The following is a 21,648-nucleotide window of genomic DNA, read 5'->3' on the forward strand; positions in this document are numbered from 1 at the left end:
TGAATGGATTCCAAATGGTAGCAGAATGCGTTGTCACTAGTCCACAATCCTGCATGCCTGCCTGATTTTGCAACTTGCACTACATTTAATGGTTATCTATACCTATTCCTAACTAATCCTCATGGTCATTCATCTTCTCCTAGATATCTCGATCCTCTTCAGGACATATGACTCTCAGCCATGTCATCAGAGTTTAATTAATATACACTCCCATTTTTGGCACAAAGTTATTAATTTAAATATTACATAAGATCGGTCTCCTCACAAAAGTCTAATCATTTCCTTATAGCCCAAGAATCCCTTCTCCTTAACAAACTATAATAGATCACCTTTAACTAGGTTCTCACCCATGCTTCCACTGATCTCCAAACTTCTGCAGTCAACACACCACATACTCCTCTCAGGAATGTTTATTATTTTTATCCATTTTTTACTGGATAATTTTGATGCTCAAATTAATGATGCAGCTCTTGTTGTGCAGAAGGACCAATAAGCCTAGGGAGTACTAATTCTGAGCTGGGTGCCACTGGGCTAACAAGCTGTTCTTGAAGGCAATATATATTGTGGAGCACAACACAGAAGAACTCTAGCATTTCTGCAAGGACAGCTGTGTAATAAAAGGGTTTTTTTAGAATATAATTGGGAGTCCTTTGTGTTATCTTTGTTCCTCTTTTGCTGCACAAGTGACCATTCTACATGTGGCCCAGGATTCCTTCTCCCCAGACAGAAATTCAAACTGGAACCAGCTTGAGTCTGAGATGGCTCATTGGCTTCTCTGTGCAGGCCATATCATATTCAGACTAGTCCTATGCAAACCCCAGCTGGGCGTCTCTCCACTGTGCCACTGGTTCAGAATTTACAGCTCTGACTTAGTGTTAAAGAAGGGCACCTGAACCATCTGCAGATCAGACTGTGTCCCAAAAGCAATATAGTCTCATTCACTCAATTCTATATTTCAACTACTGAACACCACCAGACACGACATGGCTCTCCACACAGCTAACTGCAGTCTTTCAGTGTCCGCTACCCAGTTAATTCACAATTCAGCTAAATAACTGCTGCTAAATAACACAGTTCACTGTTACATTTGCTGGTTTGCAAGCATACTGTACTCTCCTGCATCTGCTTCAATACAAAAACAAACAAAACAACAAAAAACCACAGTTCCTGAATCTTCCCAATTATTTCAGAATTCTGGGCATGAAATTATCAACTCTCCCCTCCCAAATTACCTTCTCCCATTCTAAATTCATTGAATCCTGTGGGTTCTGTTTCCCTCTTGGCTGCAATGATTTCATTCTCACACGTCCTTCCTCACTTCTACCTCTAATATCACCTTCAGCATCCCCATCCCTACTGACAAGGGACAATTTTTTTTGGCAGTTTTGGAGCAACGCTGAGAAGATACTCAGTATCTATTCCATTATCCCATTCCAGTGTCCTGTTTTTCCTTCACTCTCTATTTAATCATCAAGTAATATTTTCCATTTGTTTTCATTTCTACCCTTTTGACTTTTGCACTCGATTTTTGGTGGTGATTAGTCCTTTTCCATTTCATTCCCCGAAGGCTCACTACTTATGCCTCACATGCTTTCTGAGGCAGTCATTTGTTCAGTTGGGACAGGAAACCTTTCCCCTACTGTTTTTCTTATTTGGAATACAAGTCCAACATACTTTTACCATATCTGACTTAAAGAAATTTCTATCCTCTGTAATCAAGTCCCTGATTTTCCACTTAATTTAAATTAGTGGACTTGTAATCACTGTAATCTGATCTTTACCACTATGTCTCACCAAAACTAAGGCCAAAATACCATCGTGTGACCCTTTGGTAACCGCTTCACAGAATAACAGGGTTCTACTACTACTTCTGTATAAGTTTAGCTCTGGTAACAAGACAACACCCTCTATGTCCCACTAGCAGTTTTTTTCAGGACCTTTTTTATATTAGATTTTTTTTTAAATCCTGACGTTTTAACTGGTTAACAACACTCTTCTCTTGAACTGAGGGACCTGACAGGGGTGCTTTCAGCCAGAGGAGGCTGCGTGGGCACACAGGGAACCCTCAGCCCCGCAGGTCCGCCAGGGAATTCCTGGTGTGCCAGTGGAGCCATCCACACGCAATACAAACACCGCACCTCCCGCTTGGACAGTGCTTCCAAGCTCCATTTTCTCGCAGCCACGACACCTCAGCTTCGGGGCAAACAGCTGGCGGGGAATTACCATTAATGGCCACGCGGGCAGGCAGCCATCCCTCGCAGAGGGAGCCCGGTTGCTCCCATCTCCTCCAAGCCCCGCTAGGGAGCGAACAGGTGCCCCGCCAAAGCCACCCGAGGGCCATGAGGAAGCTCCGAGGGCGTGAGGTGACGGGGCAAGAGCCGGACGCGCCTCACAGGGGCCGGCGGCTGCCGCCGCTTCCCGCCCGCCGCGGTGCAGGCTGGGTAGCGTTACCGTTGCTAGGCGGGCGGCGGCGGGCGGCGATGGTGAAGGAAACCATCCGGGTGTACGCCCGGGTGAAGCCGCTGGGCAGGCGGCAGCAGGCGGGGGTAGGACGGGCAGCCGGCTGTTGTGCTGCCGGGGGCGGGGGGGGCGGCTGGGGCGAGCCAAAGGGCGTCCCAAAGGGCGTCCCATCGGGCGGCGTGCAGCGGGGCCGCCCGAAGGCGGCAGGGAAGGGGCAGCGGCCGCGGCCTCCCCCTGCAAGAGGCCCGGCCGCCGTGTGAGGGCTGAGGGGTTTGTACGTGGTCGGGTGCGGAGCGGAAAGCCGCAGCCCTGTACTGTTCTCCGGAGCTTTAAGAAGTTAATAAAACTACGAAGTACGGGAGCTTTGACTGTAATTATTGGGGAAGCAGTGAGGAACTTCATTCCTGCCTGGTTGTTAGAGACAGGCTCTGCAGGAAAAAACATTCGGTGCGGGTCACTGGGTTTCTGCAGTTCCATGGTGTTCTGGACATTGGAGGGGAACATGTAGCTCCTAGGCTTTACCTGTCCTTGCAAAGGATGTTAACATTCCTCAGAAATAGTGCGTTTAGGTCTCCTTCAGTGTCTTCTTGTTTTAAACCATCTCTACGCATTCTGTCGTAGTCTTTCCTAATATATTTCTCCAGTTTTTTTGGAGGTGGTTGCAATGGCAGCTGTGCTTTGTTTTTTTTTTTATAACAGCTCGGATATTAAAGTGGTCTAGTAAGCAAATTATGTCAAAGAGGCTACATTTCTGTTTCAAAACTTATTGTAATTTTTACGTGGTAACAGAATAGTGTTAGTATGCACTTGTTTTATTGTATAATAGCTGAAGGAGGATCTGCTCATGTATTAAGGGCTTTTGAAGCAGGCAGAACTATTCTGCTTTGCTATGTTGTTTTTCCATACTGATTAGCCATGGTACACCATGCAATTTTGAAATTTGTGTGAAGTTTTCCTTCAGGCAGTTACAGGTGTTAAGCTTACATAAGTGTTATACTTAAGGGCTATGCTGTTCTATTGGCACAATTATTTTGTTAATTCTTAACCGTGCTTTTTAGATTTATTCAGTTGATGACGATGAGAAACCTCTCTCCAGTCTGGAGATTATTGTGCCACGTGATTTAGCAGATGGGTTCATCAATAATAAACGAGAGAGCTACAAGTTCAAGTAAGTAAAAGCCTTATCTTTATGTCTTCAGCCTTTTATGCTTGATATCACTGTGTAGTGATACAGATCTATAGAACCTGGAAAACCCTGTTCTTAAATCAAGCTTTGTGACAGATAGGTTTATTTTTATACAATTCCATTAACAAGAGGAATACTCCAGCATATTATGTTCTGCACCTCAATGAGTTTAAAAGCATTTGAAATAGTTGTGGGGGGTTTTGTCTATCCATTGCAAGTCATTCTACATTTCTAAGCCTCATCTCAAAGATCGCATCTTCATTTATCAGTTTTTCCTCTTTTACAGCGTGTTTTGAATTTGTGTATGAAAATTGAATGTAGGATTGTGTGCTCTGTTGTGATCTAATGAGTTGACATAGGCTGGCTAAAGATGTCTTGATGTAAAACAGTCTGTTTAGAAACTGTGTTTCAGACATAACCAAAACCCAGAAAGAAAGAAACCCAGAGATTGTTGAAAGAAACAAAACCATAGGTGTAGAATGTAAATATTTTTTAGAAACTAAAAATAAGCAATGTCAATCAAATATTTTTATCTTTTCAACAGAGAACTTGGAGGCAACATTTTAAAATTTTGATGACAAAGAAAGCTAGATGTAGCCACCTGACAAGGTTTTGGGTTTTTTCCAAGATGAATATTCTTTATTTTTTATAATGCCAAATCAAATACATTTGTTGTTCTATGCTATTAAAAAAAGAGAGCCCCAGATAAACATCTGGAGCTCAGTCTGATGTCATTTTACATGAGCTAAGGAAATCTGTTCTGCTTGGGAAGAGAGGAGCTGCGCTCTCCAACTAGATTAGTATGCAAAACTAGCTTAGGTTGCAGATGCCCAAGCCAGCCGTAATGAATGCTGGGGTGTTTTTTTTTCCTGACTTTATCATTTGTTAAAAAGTCTGTAGAGATGGAATCTGAGAAACACTATGCCTTACTATCCTTCAGACAATGCAAAAATAATGCTATGGAGCAAGCATTTCTTTTTCCTCCATAAAACTCATACTTTCATGCAGTCTTTCTGTCCCATCCTTTCCTCAGACATTATTCTCCTTTGTTCTTACTTTCTTATATGGGAATTCAAACACAATTGTTTGAATGACTCTGCTGATTAAGGATTAGCAGGATAGAATATGTGCCTCTCTGTGTATCGCGCTTGTCTGTGATGTACACGCTGCGTAATACCTTGCAGTCCATGGTGCCTTCATATATACCTGGTATCCATAGTGCCTTTCGATATACCTTGTGAAGTTCTGTGTAAGTATACAGTTCCAGATAGGAGGGATAACACAGCAGGGCACAAGCAGTCCAGAAGGTTTCTGGACTGTATTAATGACAACTTCCTAATATATGGTTAAAGAGCCATTGAGAGAAGTCTGCTGCACCTCATAATTGCAAACATGGAAGAACCGATCAGGGATGTGAAACCTGGGGGCAGTCTGAACTGCATTGGCCATGAGATAGTGAAATTCAGGATCTTGAGGGAAAGGAGCAAGGCAAAAAGCAGGATCACAACCCTGGATTTAGGAGAGCAGACTTTGGCCTGTTCAGGGACCTGTTTGAAAGAATCCCATGAGTCACAGCCCTGGAGAGAAGTCCAGGAGAGCCAATTGATTTTCAAGGATCACCTCCTCCAAGCTCAAGAACAGTCCATCCTGATGAGCACAAAAGGACAAAAAGACAGCAGGAGGCCTGCGTGGATGAGCAAGCAGTTCCAGACTAAATACAAACATGAAAAGGAAGTGTACAAGAGGTGGGAGCAGGGTTGGGTGACCCAGGAAGGCTGTCTGAGAAATGGTATCAGGAAGACCTAGGTAAATGCACAGTGAGGGGAGTTGAAAATGAGCTGAGCTGCTGGGCTCAGAGGGTTGTCGTCAGGGGTACAAAGTCCAGCTGGAGAACAGTCACTACTGGTGCAATCAATACGGCGATCCAGTGCTGTTTAGCATTAATGACCTGTGTGATGGGATGTAGTGAAGCTTCAGCGAGTTCACAGACAATATGAAACTGGGAGGGATGGCAGATGCACCAGATAGTTGTGGTGCTGTTCAGAGGGACCTCAAGATGCTGGAGAAATAGGCCAATAGGAATCTTATGAAGTTCAACAAAGTGAAATGCCAAGTCCTACTCCTGGTGAGGAATAACGGGGACAGGCTCAGGATTGAGTGAAAGCCGGTTTGCAGAAAAGAACCCGGAGTCCTGGTAGACAGAAAGTTGAACTTGAGTCAGCTGTACACTATTTGCAGCAAAGGTGGCCAACAGCCTCTGGGCTGCATTAGGCAGAGTGTTGCCAGCAGGTCAAGGGAGTTGGTCCTTCCCTTCTAGTCTCCACCAGTGAGATCACATCTGGAGTTCTGTGTCCGGTTCTGGGGTCCAGTAAAGGGACACAAGGATGATTAAGGGACTGGAGCATCTGACACATGAGGAGAAGCTGAGTGACCTGGGACTGTTTTTCCTGGAGAAGAGAAGGCTCAAGGGGATCTTATCAATGTGTGTAAACAATTGATGGAGAGTGGGGAATGAAAGAAGATGGAGCCAGATGCTTATTAGTAGTGCCCAGTGACAGGACAAGAGTTATGGGGCACAAATCGAAATACAGAAACTATCAAAAAAACTTCTACTGGGGTGTGATCAAATACTGTAACAGGTTGCCCAGAGAGGTTGTGGAGCCCCCATGCGTAGAGATACTCAAAACCTGACCCTACAGACCCCTGCTCTAGCTGACTATCCTTTGAGCAGGGGGATTGGAACAGATGGTCCCTTCCAACCTGAAGTGTTCTTTGATTCTGTAAGTCAACTGCAGATATTTTATATAGGAGGTGACAAGACTGGGATTGAATTAAATATCTCCTTGTGACTTACAGTAACTGTGCAGCAGAATGAAGGAAGCACTTAAGAAAAAATGTGAGCCTGGCTATACTGGTGGGCTGCTGTATTTGGTTATAGTGTAATCTATTTATCCAGGTTTCAGTGTGATGCCAGTTACAAACACTGATTCTCTTGACAGATTTAGAATACGGTTTATTTTTTTCTAAGCCACATCATTTTATCAGAGGATCTTATTGTACAGATCTTGTCAAAGCAGCCCTGTGTACAGCCTATTTATGTACAATAGCACAACAGCACGCTGTGGTTAAGACTACAGGGAAAACATTGTGCTAAGTTATGTAAGCCTAATGATGTAAACATTGACTATTACAAACACAAACAAAAATATATGAATCAAGTAGTGTTTTGAGAGTCTGAGCAATTATTATTTGCTTAATATTTTCAGATTTCAGAAAATTTTTGATCAAGAGGCAAAACAAGATGTGGTTTTTGACAGCATTGCCAAACCAGTAGCAGAATGGTACGTTGTTGATCTTGTGAGTAATCGGGGTAACACAGGGTCAAAAATAGCTTTCATTGTATTACTTGAAGGAGAGCTGGCAAGTGTTTGTCTCAATGTTGTAAAAGTGGATTGATGTTTTAATTTTCTAAGTACTGACATGTCTGAATTTATGCAATATGCAACAATCCCCCGAGAATTTTATGTATGGTAAAGTTCCATTATTAACTCCTAAAACAGCACTGCTACTTTGCCCCTTTTGTTGCATAGGCATAGAAATCCATGTCTAATTAGTATTTTGTCTGTAATATAAGCTCACTTCCATGCATTAGAAAAATATTCCCTATATAGTTCCATGAAGGAGTAAACCTAATGAAAATCTTATACCCCTGTTTAGTTTTCATTAAGTTAGGGACACTCATGAATTAATACCTGTGGAGATATTCTCAAATTTTGCCCTCGTTATTTTTGTCTTAATGGCCAGGGCAGTGATTTTGGCACTGGTTTTGTTTTTCTCCTCCATATAATAATCAAACAATGCTCATATTTTAGAGTTTGCAAAGACAAGCATTTAAGAGTGATGTAGAAGCTCTCTTCATTCATTGCGTGGATTAAATGCCACTCTGAACCACGCAGATTTTCCAGTATGCTGTTTGCTTTGCACCATTTATACACACATTGCTGAAGTTAGTACTGGTTTTGGTGGGGAAGAAAATCCCACAATGGATGAAGCCGATTTTCTGCATAATGTTTGTTTGTTTATCAGACTTCCTGCTCAGGATCAAAACTTGTAGTGAGTTTGGAAGTATTACTTTAGGTACCTATTTTTCTCATTCATTTTCTGACCTATCCATTGGTTTAAGCTATGATTCTGCAAGTTATTCTTCAGCCTATTGCACTGACACATGTTTTGCACTGTAGGAAAATGGACATCCTCAGTTGGACACTTAATCTTTCTGAAATTGTTATTCAGAATTAAACATTTACCTAGCTCAAGAAAATTTCATTTTCTTGGTTTTTCCCCTCTATTTACTTCTTCAAAGTCCCACGGAAAGCAGTGACAATGAAGAGCCAGTGAATTTGAAACTTCCCTAGAATAAGTTAAATATGCTTTTTGAAAACTAAGTTATATTCTTCTTTCACCCCAAAGGGATTTCCTTACTTATTTGACTGTATAATACGTAGCTTCAGGTTAACTACTTTACTTAACTTGAAATATTTCTCAGTTTAATGTTGACTGCAGACAAAAACTTCTCTATCTTCTTTGCCTGTGCTTGGAAAAATAAAGAGTTAAAACTCTTGTTGTTACATGCTATGGATTGAATTATCCTCAACAAAAACTCAGAGTATCAAAGCTAACTAGTAACAGACTGACTGTTTTTTATTTTTTTTTTTCCTTTGGAGTGTTTTGCTAGAATATGGAAAGATTTTCCAGTTGGATAATTCACCTATGCAGTGCTTTAATAAACAGGAAGTGGTATTGTTTTCTTTTCTTTCAGTGTTGTCTTAGACAACATTTTTATAGATTGATTTGTTCCATTATGTAGAGTTTAGTTTTGATTTTTAGATACTTTTAAGTACTGAAATACTATTAAAATCAGTGGTGTTTATGCATACAATTCTCTTCAAATAGCTGAGTCTTTAATAATGAATTTCTAAATCAATTTTAGCGTTAACTGAATCAAGACTACTTTCACTTTGAGTGTTATAGCGTCTTTAGTATTGTATTCTAACTGATGTTTTTGTTGTTACTTATAATATTGAAGGATAATCATGGTTGTGTTTTTATAGTATAGTAGCAATACCTGAAGTATGTTCCTTTTTTCTCATCCTCTTCCTTCATTTTTACCTTTCCTTAGGCAAAAATATGTATTTCAAAATGTCTTCATAGTCATGAGGTTCCTTGGCTAATGGAGTCCTTAACTGTGCCTGAAATTTATTTCATCCTGTAGTTCATGACTCAGTTTTCCCTTCCATTGTGGGACAATAAGAACTGTTACTCTGAAAGATTACAGTGTTTCCTAGCAAAGTGTTCTTCACTATTTGTTTCTTTCTAAGTCAATGTTCTCTTGCAAGGAAAAAACTGTTGAAAATGCACTAATTTCTGTTGTTCAAGCCACTTTACTAAGGGAACAGGTTTTTGTCTATGTATTGACAGGGAAAAGAAATTAGCAGGAAAGTATCACTGAAATAGTTCAGTAACATTTTGAGGCTCTTTGTCATGCACACGTACTGTCACAAGAAAATTCAGTTAGACTTGAATGCTCAGAGAAGAAAATCTTGGGCATTGTTTAAACTAGAAACAGCAATACAGTGTTCAAGATTCTAAAATCTTCCTAGTTTGTTCTTGGATAGATGGAAATTGGATGCAACTTTCTTTTTCCTTTTTAAGTGTGCTTTCTTTGATGTTGGGCCACTAATTTTCTGTCTTTAAGTCCAGTTACATTGTCATCTTGCCTGTGGTTTCAAAGGCACCAGACATTAGTTCATTTAATTTGCTTCTTCAGTCAGAAGTGCCATCCTCTGTAAACCATTATAAGCATGTGATTTGCTTGATTTTTTTTAAAATTTTATTAGTGCTTGAGTCATCTTTTACTTGGTTTCTTTTTATTATTTCTTTGTACTTTGCTCTTTTCCTTTTCATTTTAAATATAAATTCTTGATATTTTTTTTGTGCAGAGCCAACTTGATCTTTAAGAAGCAGCACCAACTCTATTACTCTATCAAAAAATAGACAAAATAAATAACGTTCTTCTTTTACAGTTTCCAACAATTAAGCATTACTTTAGTCTTAATAACAGAACAAGGTTACTCTTATAATGCTTCAAATATTAGTGTTATGATGATTAACGCAATCAGAAATTAAATTGAAAAATCTTCCTGCATTGGAATTAGTTTTGTTTCCAGTTCTAATATGGCCAATGTTTTGTCTTGATTTATTAAAGATTAACATTGAAAATATTTTCTCTTCAGATGTATCATGCAAATAAGAAACAGTTCAGCTGTGATGTGATGGCAATCACCTATGTTTTTTTGAAAGATCTGATAGTTTCCAGAATAATACTCCCTTTCCTGCAGATTTTAGTTTCTTCTTGTATGCTGTGTTTATCCTAAGAATTAGCATCTGTAATATACAAACTACTTCCCTTTACTCTTTTCTTTTTTTTTCCTGCTGCTTATTCTTACAGAAAATGTGATCAAAATATTTTGCAGAACAGCATCTTTGTAATGTTGACTATATTTTGTAATGTCCCTCTTTCCAATTTTAGAAAACATTTCACCAGTAATTGAAAATGTTTGGAAAACATATTTACATTATTAGATTGCCTTGTGATACGAAGCCACAGCATGTAGACTAAACATCCTAATAGGACATTTCTAGCTTTACTAAATATGCTCATATAAATCCAGTGACCATCCTTGGCTTTTCTGCTATTTTTTTTTCTTCCTGTTTAAGTCTGTGGATAAGATGATGTAATAAAAGTATTTGCTGTTTTGTGGTTTGTTTGGGTTTTGGGTTTGGTTTTTTGTTTTGTTTTTTTTTTCTCTCTCACTAACTACTCGGGAATTTGTGTTTTACTATGCATTCAAGGAAAATAAAATATCTACAAGTTTCTTCAAACCAATGAAATTTCAGTAGTTTGTAAAGGGATCCCAATTTCCTCTCAAATTGTGTGCACCTTTTGACCATTTAAGCTACAGTAATGCTGAATGTGCTTTGCTGTCACTGACTTAGATAGGATTGTGGATTGATAATTGCTTTGAAAGTTGAACCATTAGATAAGAAATTGCTTGAAACATGAAATCTGACTTAGTTTTCAAGGTTTCGTAGAAAATAAACTATTTTATTTATTACAAATAAAAGGTTCCAAATAAATTATGACCTTTGTTTTTGAACATCATAGAGTAAAAGAAATCGAGAGATACTTAATAACTGTGAGTTCTTACTTCTGAATTTTTTATGCATCTTCATTACTTTTAAAGCAAATTATTAGGGCCAGATAGAAGTCACACCATTACGTCTTTTTACAGCAAAAGGAACATTTTTATTTTGTTAAAAGCCCTTTTCATATACAATACTTTAGTATAAATTTTTCCTAACGAGAAGAATGTGGAATTAGTGGTGATATTCCTTTGGTAGTACTTAATCTGCAGAGTTTGTCATGTTTCAAAATGTCATGCAATCTGTATTTTCTTTGTGATGTAGACCTTAAATTGTGTAAAAAGAAAAATAAAATCCACATATTTGAAATGCTATAATGATTTGTTTTTACATAGGGAAATATACGGCTCTTTTTGCTCTGTCATGGGTCTTTCAGAAGCTCCTTAATTTGAATTCTTGTATGAAATTATTACGCAAACTTTGGCTTCATGCAAATGTTTGGCTTTTGGGGAAAAGATCATTATTGTGCAACTAGAATTCCAGATTATTTTTCAATGCACTTTATTTTTACTTGTGTATAATTTGAAATACAAAGTCTTTTTTTTTAATATTTAACAGTATAATTATACATATGAAACGTGTTGGATGTTTAAAATACTTTTAATAACACTAGTTGTAAGAGTACAAACTGTCTTCAGGAAAATTTCAAAATACAACAGCAGGAAGTATATGGGACAGGAGAACAGAAAAGTAAAAGTCAGTCATCATTATTTATTCATTAGATAATAGCCAGAACACCCCATTGAATTTGTTATTTGTTGTTTTGCATCTCAAAAAAAACTTATTAAGAGCTATTTTCCACTCTGAAGAAATTACATCTCTTATTTAGACTCATCATACCTGGGCAAAAATCTTGCTTATATCTATGTACCTTCCTATACATGTGTCATGTATAGGAAGCTGTTTCTCCACCCTTTTCCGCCACATTCCCTTCTCCTCTGACCCTCCTTTCTGTTTAGGCTTGTTTAGTGCAACTGCAGCATGTCACTTCTGTATTTGTAGACGTTGTTGGCTGGTACAATAGGTTGCTGCGTGCCCTGATAGGACAGATTATTTCCAACACAGTGAGCTCAACGAAGACTTGTACAGTTTTGGTACTGCAAAATTAAAATAAATGTCAACTCACTCATGTTGTAATACAAAAGGATTGAATGATTAAAATGTTATAAGACCCTTGTAATACAAGTAAATTACTTGCTTTTTATAGTCCTAACACAGTGACTCCCTAGCGAGGTTAAAATCTCATGGTATCATCAGCATGATAGAATATTTGCTACCATGATCAAAACTGGCCTTTCCATAAAGACTTGTTAAATCTTCATGCTAATATGATTAAAATGAAGACTGCCTAGTAAAACAACTGTGTTTTAATAGTGGAAGGTTTTCTTCCTGGAATTTTGTTAAGGTGTAAGCATCAGGCCTGTAAGCACGTGGATTTTCTAGAAGATAGTCCTTGTTTCCTAAATAAATGATAGTCTTGTATGAACAATTTTTCATTCTGACCTGGATGTATTTGTGACAGTGTGGGAAGTAGTGGCTTGGCTCACCTGCAGGTAACCTTGCATCACAGATGTATTACTGCTAATGTGGGTGATTTAAGGACAAAAGACCTGTAGAATCTATATATAGAAAAGGACACCTATTTTTTTGGATGTCAGCTTGAAACAAATATAGCTTAAAATTTCCCCTAAATTGAGAAGTTGGAGCAGTAATGCTAGCAGTTCTCCCTGAAAGTGTGTACACTTATGAGGCAATAAAAAGTGAAAAACTTCATTAACGTTTCATCTCAAATGACTTAGTTGCTCATGTTTATTTTGACGTAAATTGCACAGTTTAGAATTGTTCAAGAAGCCTGCTTATTCTAGGTTACGGTTTGATAGCTTTGATTCAGAATATCTTTGTCAATTATCTTGTGCATTATATTTAGGCGTTTTAGTTAAATTAAGAAATAAATTGTATTACACTTTTTTTTTTTTTTTTTTTAGGAAAGCCGTTTTGAAATTTCTAAGGAAACTTGCTTGCACTAAGCTCGCAAAAACAGTTATGTGTACATTTGGAAATTGGTGTTGTTTTTGAAAGATGAGGCATTACCAAATTAGACTTCTTCCATAAATCTGGCAAAGGCATAAAGAAAAAAATGTCATACTGAGATACTTTGTTTATTTTAGTTAAAAGAAACTTTAATCTGAGCTCCAAGTGATAGAAGATACCCAAATACTGAGTCTCTGTAAAGATGAATCCTCCCTGAAAACTTGTTTCCCAGATCCTGCAAGTGAAGTTCTTCCTTCTTTTTATCTTGAATTTCACGTCTGGGGGCTGGTTTTGCCAGGACAGTGTTGATTTTTTTTTTATTTTTTTTTTTTAAATAACATAACTGAATTGAGGTTTTCTGAGACAGAAAGAAAGAAAGAGAGAGACATTGGTAAAATATTTCAGGTCAGCAAGAACTGAGATGAGAAGGATGACTTTATCCCATGATCAAAGAGATTGGTGTTTTCTGCTTTTTTCATTAGCCTAGTATTTTAATAATTATTGAATATTTGTTCCAACCACATGCCTTTATGTTACCAGTCATTTAAAATGAAGATGTCAGAACTCGTTAAAATAATAAGCTGAAATAAACTAAGAAAATCAAAGTAATTAATTTTTAAAGTCTAAATTTGTTTCTCGTTCCCAGGATTTTCTGTTATCTACATATAAACACTCACAGAATTTAGTCCTTACTTAAGAGGCTCCTTTTTTTTTTCATTTAAGCATTTGGACATGTTAATTTTATTCATATTATAAACTTAGTAAAAACCTTTACTTTGAACACTTTCATTTTAAAACAAGACAATAAAGATTACAGATGGCTTAAATGTATCTACTTAAATGATCTTTTTAATCCTTTTGAAGACTGAGAAGTATGTCTTGATATAGGATTTAAGTTTCAGAGCAAGCAAATCTTTTTGCTTAGATGTCACATTCATCATTGCTGTGATGGCTCTTGGTGTTCGGATAGGCTTCATTTACCAATTGCTGAAACGAGATTTCTTAATTTGTCTGTCATACCTGCTGGTGTCAAAAGCTTGAGAATAAGGTTGTTACTGTTTCTTCATCTTTTTCATAATGAAGTTTGGAGTAACACAAAAGGAATCAGAACATTCTGACTTCCCTGAAGAAGACTGTCATATTGGTCGTCATAAAACTGATGCATTGAGACTAGTCTGAAATAGAGCAGAATTTGTAGCATGTTTTCAGGGACCGATAAGGACTGCTTACTTTTTCCTTCTTCTGCTGATGATTCTATATAAACCATGTCCACTGCTAACGAATGAGCGTAATTAAGTCAGAAGGGATCTCTATAGATCATCTGATCCAACCTCCTGAGGAAAGCAGGTCTAGCTTCAAGGTTAGATGAGGTTGCTCAGGCCCTTGTCCAGTAGAGCTTTGAAAATGTCCAAAGATGCGGACCCCACAACCCATCTGGGCACCTGTTCCAGGCCTTAACTACTGTCACTGTGAAGGACATTTTCCTTATACTCGCTTGGAATTTCCCATCTTGGAACTTGTGACCACTGCCTCTTGTGCTACTGCTATAAGCCTCTGAGAAGAGTGAGTCTATTTCTATAACGATACATTTTATAATGGAAGATGGTAATTAGGTTTATGTATAGCCTTCTCCAGGTTGACAGAAAAAAGCTCCCTTGGCTTCCCCTTGTATGTGATGTGCTCCGGCCCAAATGAACTTGGTACTGTCAGGCTCACTTCAGTTTCTTTATGGCCCTTCTACTAGGGGGTCCAAAACTGAACACAGAACCCGAGGGGCAGAATTTGTTTTATTTTTTATAAATTTTTATGCTAACTGTTCTGCTTGATTCAGCAAAACCTGTGTAGCAGCAGAGGAAGCGGAGTTTTTTGTTATACTTAGGCACAAGCCTGCCTGAATCTCGTTAACAATGAGACAGAAACAAATGAAAAGTTCTGTGTCCATAAACTTTAAATAGAACAAATGATCTTCACTGGAAATTAAAACAAAATGTAGTCAGAAAAACCAACCACAATAAAACAACCTCAGTCCGCTTTCAACCTCTGTCTACTGTCACTGAGCTTTATACTACTATTTATATTGTCTCAGATATTCAAGGACCAAGTACTGAATGATATTTTAAACTGTAGTTACTACCCATAAATTGTCTAGCTCTCACTTGAGGAATTTCTCACTTGAGGAATGTTAAGCAGTAGTAAACATAACGGATCTATTAGTTTAAGTGGAATTGCTTGCTTCTTGTATCACACCCTTTTTATTTAGGGATTAGACATCTTTTGGGCATGAGGCAAGTCAGCTGGGTGACTGAAAATGCCAGTACGGAACTCTGTAACAGCCATTTATTTAAATAGGGATCTAAAATTAACTTTTTAATGTAAAGTTAATATCTCACTCTGCATGTTTTTAAATTTCCACTAATTTTAAGTAAGTTAGAAAGTGCAAGTTAACTGATAACTGAGTAAGAAAATTTGAGGAGAAAAACCCACATGGCCTTGCTTTCCTTTAACTACATTCATACATGAGTCCATGCTAGGAAGATTTGTCCTGTGTCTGAGAATTGATATGAAGTTGTACTGGCAGCTTTTGCTCAGCAAGATTGTAAGGGAAAAGGCAGGGTCTTTCTAACGTAAGCAAAAAACCCAATAATCCACTGAAGCCCTGAGCCTAGTCTTGTTTTTCCCCAACTATATTAGCGAGTCTAATAAAAGATGCTACCTCTGTCTAAATACCTGGGTTTTATTATACTTTTAGACCATCATAGTTGCAGCTACAGCGTTACAGTAGTTTTTATTCTTCCTTAGTGTTACTGGCTAAATCCTTACGTGTAATGACCATTTCTAATTAACAATTTATTTTTTTCTCTTTTTCTCCTCCTTTCTCAGAAGATTATTTCTTTTTATGACTGTCGTAGCACTGCTAAGGAGACTTTTAAAATACTGAACCCTTGCTATTTTAGTCAATGATTGATTTATATTTTTTATCAGTTTCTCAAAGTCCAAGGGGGCAGAAGAGGAAGTATATTATAATTCATTTTTCATAAAGCCCAAACTTATTTTCTTGAGCAAGCATCATTACATAAGCTTTTGTGTAACAGTACTTGGGTTATGAAGCAGTATTAACGTCATCCTAAAAGTGGAATAAGTAAGGAACATTTACTTCGGCTTGCTGCTTTTTTTTATTATGTCTCTTGTCCAAAACAAGAGAAGTATTAAAATTAAGAAAATTCCAAATTAATAGGGAAAAATAATTTCTAGAACGTATGTTGGGTGCTTGTGAAGTATTAGAAGTACTTTTGAAACCTGCAGATATGTTTAAATACTGTATTGTGTTTAAGGATTTACACCAGCAAAAAATCTGCATCAACTTGTCCCACGCTTTGGATCCTACCTAAAATTCAGTGGAAATATTGGGAAGGTGTTCGTTGCCTTGAATAAGTGTTGGGTCATTGTCTTACTTAATGATACTTTGCAGGTGGAGAACTCTTTCTCCGTGTGCTTTCTAAACCTCTACTGGTTATTTTAATATTCTGGTTAGAAAAATTCTGAAAGTATGGTAATTTCTGTCTCAAAGATTGTCATTGTGGGAGACTTTCTTGGTAGTCTGTGTCATGTCTTGGAGGTAAAACTTGAAAATTTTTGGTTTGTCCCATCATATCATCGTGAATTATTTTGCTGTCATAATATATGGTTAGGTTTATATAGCAGTGTGATCAAATTAATCTCCTTAGTCAGTTGTGTGCACAAGCTACCTCTCACTTGGAAAAGATGTGCTCTCAATTTAGAGGACACATTCAGTACTTTCCTTGTGTTTAAGTATGTTGCTGATTAGCTTGGTAAGGTCAAGCACAAGCTGTTGTGTTTCTCAAAACCAACAGTAATTTATTGGTGCTTAACCAGAAAAGAAGCATTCAGTTCTTTGAGTAAAATGTAGGAACAGATCTAACCTTTTTCTATGTTAAAATCATCTTGAGGTAGATTAGAAATTATACAGCAGAATAAAAGGATAAAGAAGATTTAGGATGGCAATAAAACAATACTTATTCACAAATTAATTGTTTGCCTGCAATTAATGTTATTAGCTGTTGTTACTGTTTTCTTGTTGATTTAAGACTATTTCCTTTTTTTGGTTGGCTTGGTGGTTTTTTATGTGTGTTTTTTTTCCTTTTGGGGTTGTTTTTTGTCTCTATCTTATTATGATTTCCACCAAGGGAAACCTATGTTATATAATTTTAAGTTGTTTAATGATACCAACTTTACTAAACAGAGCTGCTTATTACATAAATACTTGATGATTCAGAATACTTAGCAAGTAATCATGATGTTTTCTCACCAATATTTTGCTTTAAATTTATTTTCTTACAGTGATTAAAAATAAGACTGAAATTTATCATCGAACACCTTTTCATACAGCAAACAAAAGTAAAAAAAAGTGTCACATAGACATATAGACACATATGTTTCAATTTCAAATTACTATATCCAGCAAATATTACAATTTTTTCATTGTATACAGCTTTGTGATATGTGAGTCTTCATATGGTTTGACCAGATGTATTTTGAATGAAACACAAAAATAGCTATACAATTTGAAAATATATATTTACCAAGTACTGACACAATTATTAATTATGCTACAAAATCTGGGAAATGCTAATATTCTGGCATCACAAATTAAATCTAAAATATAAAGATTCCATTTGTTTAGTTCTTCCGATCCATTTGCTTTAACTTTTTGTCAGCCCTGAATTGGTCAGGCAGTTGGACTGAGTGATCATTATAGGTCCCTTCCAACTGAAATACTCTGTTCTAATTTGCACAGTGTGACCTTTTTGCGTCTTTCTTGACAGTCATGAAACCTAGGTCTCTTACTCATTAATAACAAGATATGAAGACAGCTCAGGTTATTAAATGAAATTAAAACATTGTTTGCAGAACTGTTATATGTCTATGTTTTCCCATAAATGTCATCTTTTTCTGGAAATCTTGTCTTCACAGAATTTGAGGTCTTTGACACTTCTTTACATGTAGAAGCTCAGGCCAATGACATTTGTCCATATGCAATGGATTTTGTTGTTCACAAGTACAAAGTCCAACACATGGGACTTACTGCTCATGCATAACACGACTTAGGTTTTTCCTTTGCAAATTTAACTTGGTCCATATTTTCTAGATAGGAGCGTAGCATACCTGGTTGTTAGGCAGTAGAAGCAAATCTGAAACAAACTATTTTTTAGATATTTACTTTTTTTATATCCACTTTTCTGTAGTTGTTTGGGTTAAAGCTAAATATTTTTGTAAGTAAAAATCATATGCATTTTAGTATGAAAAGATTGCTTTATGTGGCTTGTGATGAATAGCACTTTCTTTTTATAAAAGCTAAGTCTATCAGAAAGTGTTAGAAATATATGCCTTCATGTTTTAGCGTGTAAGGAAAATGAACTCTGAATTTCCTAACAAAGTGAAACAAATTTGGACAAGTTTTAGTCATCATATTTTAAAAACTTATTTTCCTCTGTAGTAAGCTTTGTAGTTCTGAGCCCGGTATTATTAAAAAAAAAAAAAAGCCCTCTAGGAACTCTGACAATCGTAACAGGAGTAACTTTGCTAAAATATACCAGAGACGGATTTCTCCAGCAACATTTTAGCTAATCTATCTGGAAGTAGTCCATGAACTTCTGAACAGGGAGCTATACAACATTGCGTAAATTCATGAAAGATCTTTTCAGCAGCCTCTCCTTGAATTATGTGTCTTTGATGTGTTTTGTTTGAAGTAGTAAGGAGACAATTCAGTCAACAAAGTGTCTCCTTAACCATGCCAAAACTCATCTTGCTGGCAGAAAAAAAAAATATTCAAAGCTCTGGATATTTTGATAACACCGAGGGGGCATTACTGAAAATATCCTTTTAGTGTATGATTTTTATGTATGCAAATTTTAAAGTCTTCACAAGACTACCATCAATACCCATGTCAACCTGTGTACTTTCAAATACTGAGCTTAACAAAGGTTTGGGATTTTTGTTCAGAGAATTTGAAAAGCAAAGATGCAGACTTTGCCTGGGTGAACTGACATCTTGTACAGTAGATTTTGCAGAATAGGCAGAAAAGAGCTGCTGATTCTCTACCACCTTTCCCAGTAGAGAATCAGTTCCACTGATTCTCTTAAGGACAGCTTCCATTTGCAGATGAGAATCTTCAAGAATCCTTTTGGTGGACCCTGTTTAGAAAATATACTCTCTTCTTGTCATCTCATAATTGGTGTTGCAAACCCTTTAGGGTACCTGTTGCGATTACGTTTCATGATGAAACAGAGAATATGGGTATTTTCTGCTCACTATACTAGCTCTTAGTATCTGAGACATCTTCACTTTGTCAAGCGTAATTGTGCAATGTAGTTATTTGATGTTTTTTAAATAACATTTTGTGGGTGGCTAAAGGGTTATGAAGCTTTCTATGTTTTTATTTTCCTAAAGGAATGGTGCATCTTAGGTTAAAAACAGTTTGTACATGTCTTAAACTTCCTGAGTATTTAGTAAATAGATATTGGTTTAATTGATTTATTGATTGATTAAGTATTGGTCCACCTACATATATTGTTACCATTTCAGTGTAAAACTCCTTGGGACAATGAACTAAAATGAGATTGGTAAAGTTTGGTATTTATTTTTGACGTGAAGTTCTTAGAAGTGGAAAAAGAGCAAAGTATATCTTTAACAAGTATTTGCTATGATAGTTTCTCCACAAGCCTCATTGCTAAAACATCCTGTATTCCCACTGATTCCAAGAGAAGTTCCTTAAAAAAAATGTGAATTAGTAACATCAGGCATGGATTTTATACGACTTAATCCATGTTCACTTTCTCACATACAGACCTTCAAAACTGACATTGACTAATGTTCAGAATATTATACCCAGATTGATGGTTACACATCTTCAGTTTTGAAATTTGTTCTTTCGTAAAGGTATATGTGTACATGTAAGCTTTAGTTTTGTTTAGTTGAGAAGTTTAATTCTTTGTGAACAAGCTGATCCAGTAGAGACTTTGCCTTTTCAATGTGTCTTCCCACCTACTCTTTTCAGGAGCTGAGGTCATAGTCTTCAGCTTGCTTCTAAGCCAAAGGAACTCCGTCATAAAGGTGGTTTTCTTCTTAGACTTAGAAAGGGAATTTGTTCTCCATCCTGTCTTCATGGGGTTGCGCTTCACTCTTAGAAGGCTTTGCCAGCAGTTTCGCTGATATCATTGGTAGTCCTCTTTCTTTATAGGCTTCCTTAGCACCTCAAGCCGACTTTTCTTAAATTGGCTTCGTTGTTAGTTTTAATATACTCTGAATGAAAGAAATGAGTGCTGTAAATATGGACAGGATGCAATTATATGTATAATTATATACACATATCTGAAAAGATTGATTTTCGTCTTGAATTTCCACCCAACTGTGGAATCATAACCGACACTTTCATACTGCATCTGTGGAGTGCAATATTAATATTACCAATAATTACAATGGACTGTGAGAATACATTATTGATATGTTCACATTTTCTGAATTTTCAGTGTTTTCTGGAAAACAGGTCAGAGCTGTGCTGATGCACTGCAATAAATAAAAGAAATATGTGAATCAAATAACACAAAGAAAAGTCACTGACTTTTGTAGTTGTATTGACAGTGTACAGTATGTAACATTTTATCCTATGTTTACATGCATGGTGATCCTAATCAACAGCTTTTTGTGAAGAACAGGGACATCAAGTTAATAGTTTGCAGCCACACCTTTACTGCTCGTTTTAGGATATATTGCAAAACACACCTTTCTGCAGGAGCCACGTCACAGTAATTGAAACAACTTTAACAACTTCAAAGAGTAGAAGGAGTAAGAAAACAACCCAAAATGCTAGATCTAGAAGAGCCAGAGAGCAAAGATGTAAAACCAGAGGAGCAACTGTATTGGGTCAGACCAAAGTTCCATCTTGCCCAGTATGTTATCTCTAACAGGGACAGTCAATACTCACGGAAAATGAAGAAAAAAAAAAAAAAACAAAACCCAAAACCACCCAACAGCGTAAGCATGTAGAGCTACTTTCCCCAAGTATTCTGTTAGCCTCTAGTCATTTGTAGTGTAGGGACTTTCTGATTTCTCTGAGTTTGGTAGCCCTCAGATAATTATTTTCTCCATTAATTAGACCAGACTGAAGCTGGGGTGAACTTTTAGCATCCAAAGCATCCCGTTGTGAGGAGTTTCACAGCTTAACTACATTTTGCATAAAGAATCATTTCCCCTTGCATGTTTTGAACCTGCCATCTCTGAGATTCTTTTGATACCCCTTACCTTCTGACAACTCGTTACTGTATTCAGCATTCAGATACTGTGCCAGTGGGCATTAGAAATTCCTAAGATAGATGAATGAGGTGTTTTATAATAATAATTATTTTGATTTTTAACATCTGGAATCTAAAATCTCTATATATGCTGTCTTTGGGCATTTCGGTCTTTGGGAGCAGATGTTCACTGTAGTTCCTTTCAAAATGTTTCTGTTTTTGTCTCTGACATCCTGCTGTAATGGATTAAAATAAGTAATTTGGCAACTACTCAGGTCTTTAAATAAACTTTAATAAGTTGGAGAACCATTGCATCTCTTGTGGCGCCAGACCAGCAGCTATCTATATGTGGTTCTTTTCATCTTACGCAAGGGTTGTTTGCCCCCTTTTTATTTTTTA

The 21,648-nt window shown here is 37.0% G+C and overlaps 1 protein-coding gene across 1 annotated transcript in view; it reads left to right on the plus strand.

Moving 5' to 3' along the window:
• Positions 1 to 2,473: 2,473 nt before the first annotated feature.
• Positions 2,474 to 21,648, plus strand: part of KIF6 (kinesin family member 6) — a 172,156-nt gene continuing 152,981 nt past the window's right edge. Inside the window, exons 1-3 of the mRNA XM_063330983.1 lie at positions 2,474 to 2,546; positions 3,519 to 3,628; positions 6,913 to 6,987. Coding sequence (XP_063187053.1) covers positions 2,481 to 2,546; positions 3,519 to 3,628; positions 6,913 to 6,987 — 251 coding nt within the window. The 5' untranslated portion in view covers positions 2,474 to 2,480. The remainder of the gene's footprint in view (positions 2,547 to 3,518; positions 3,629 to 6,912; positions 6,988 to 21,648) is intronic.

This window comes from Chroicocephalus ridibundus, chromosome 3 (assembly GCF_963924245.1).
Source record: "Chroicocephalus ridibundus chromosome 3, bChrRid1.1, whole genome shotgun sequence".
NCBI lineage: Eukaryota > Metazoa > Chordata > Aves > Charadriiformes > Laridae > Chroicocephalus > Chroicocephalus ridibundus.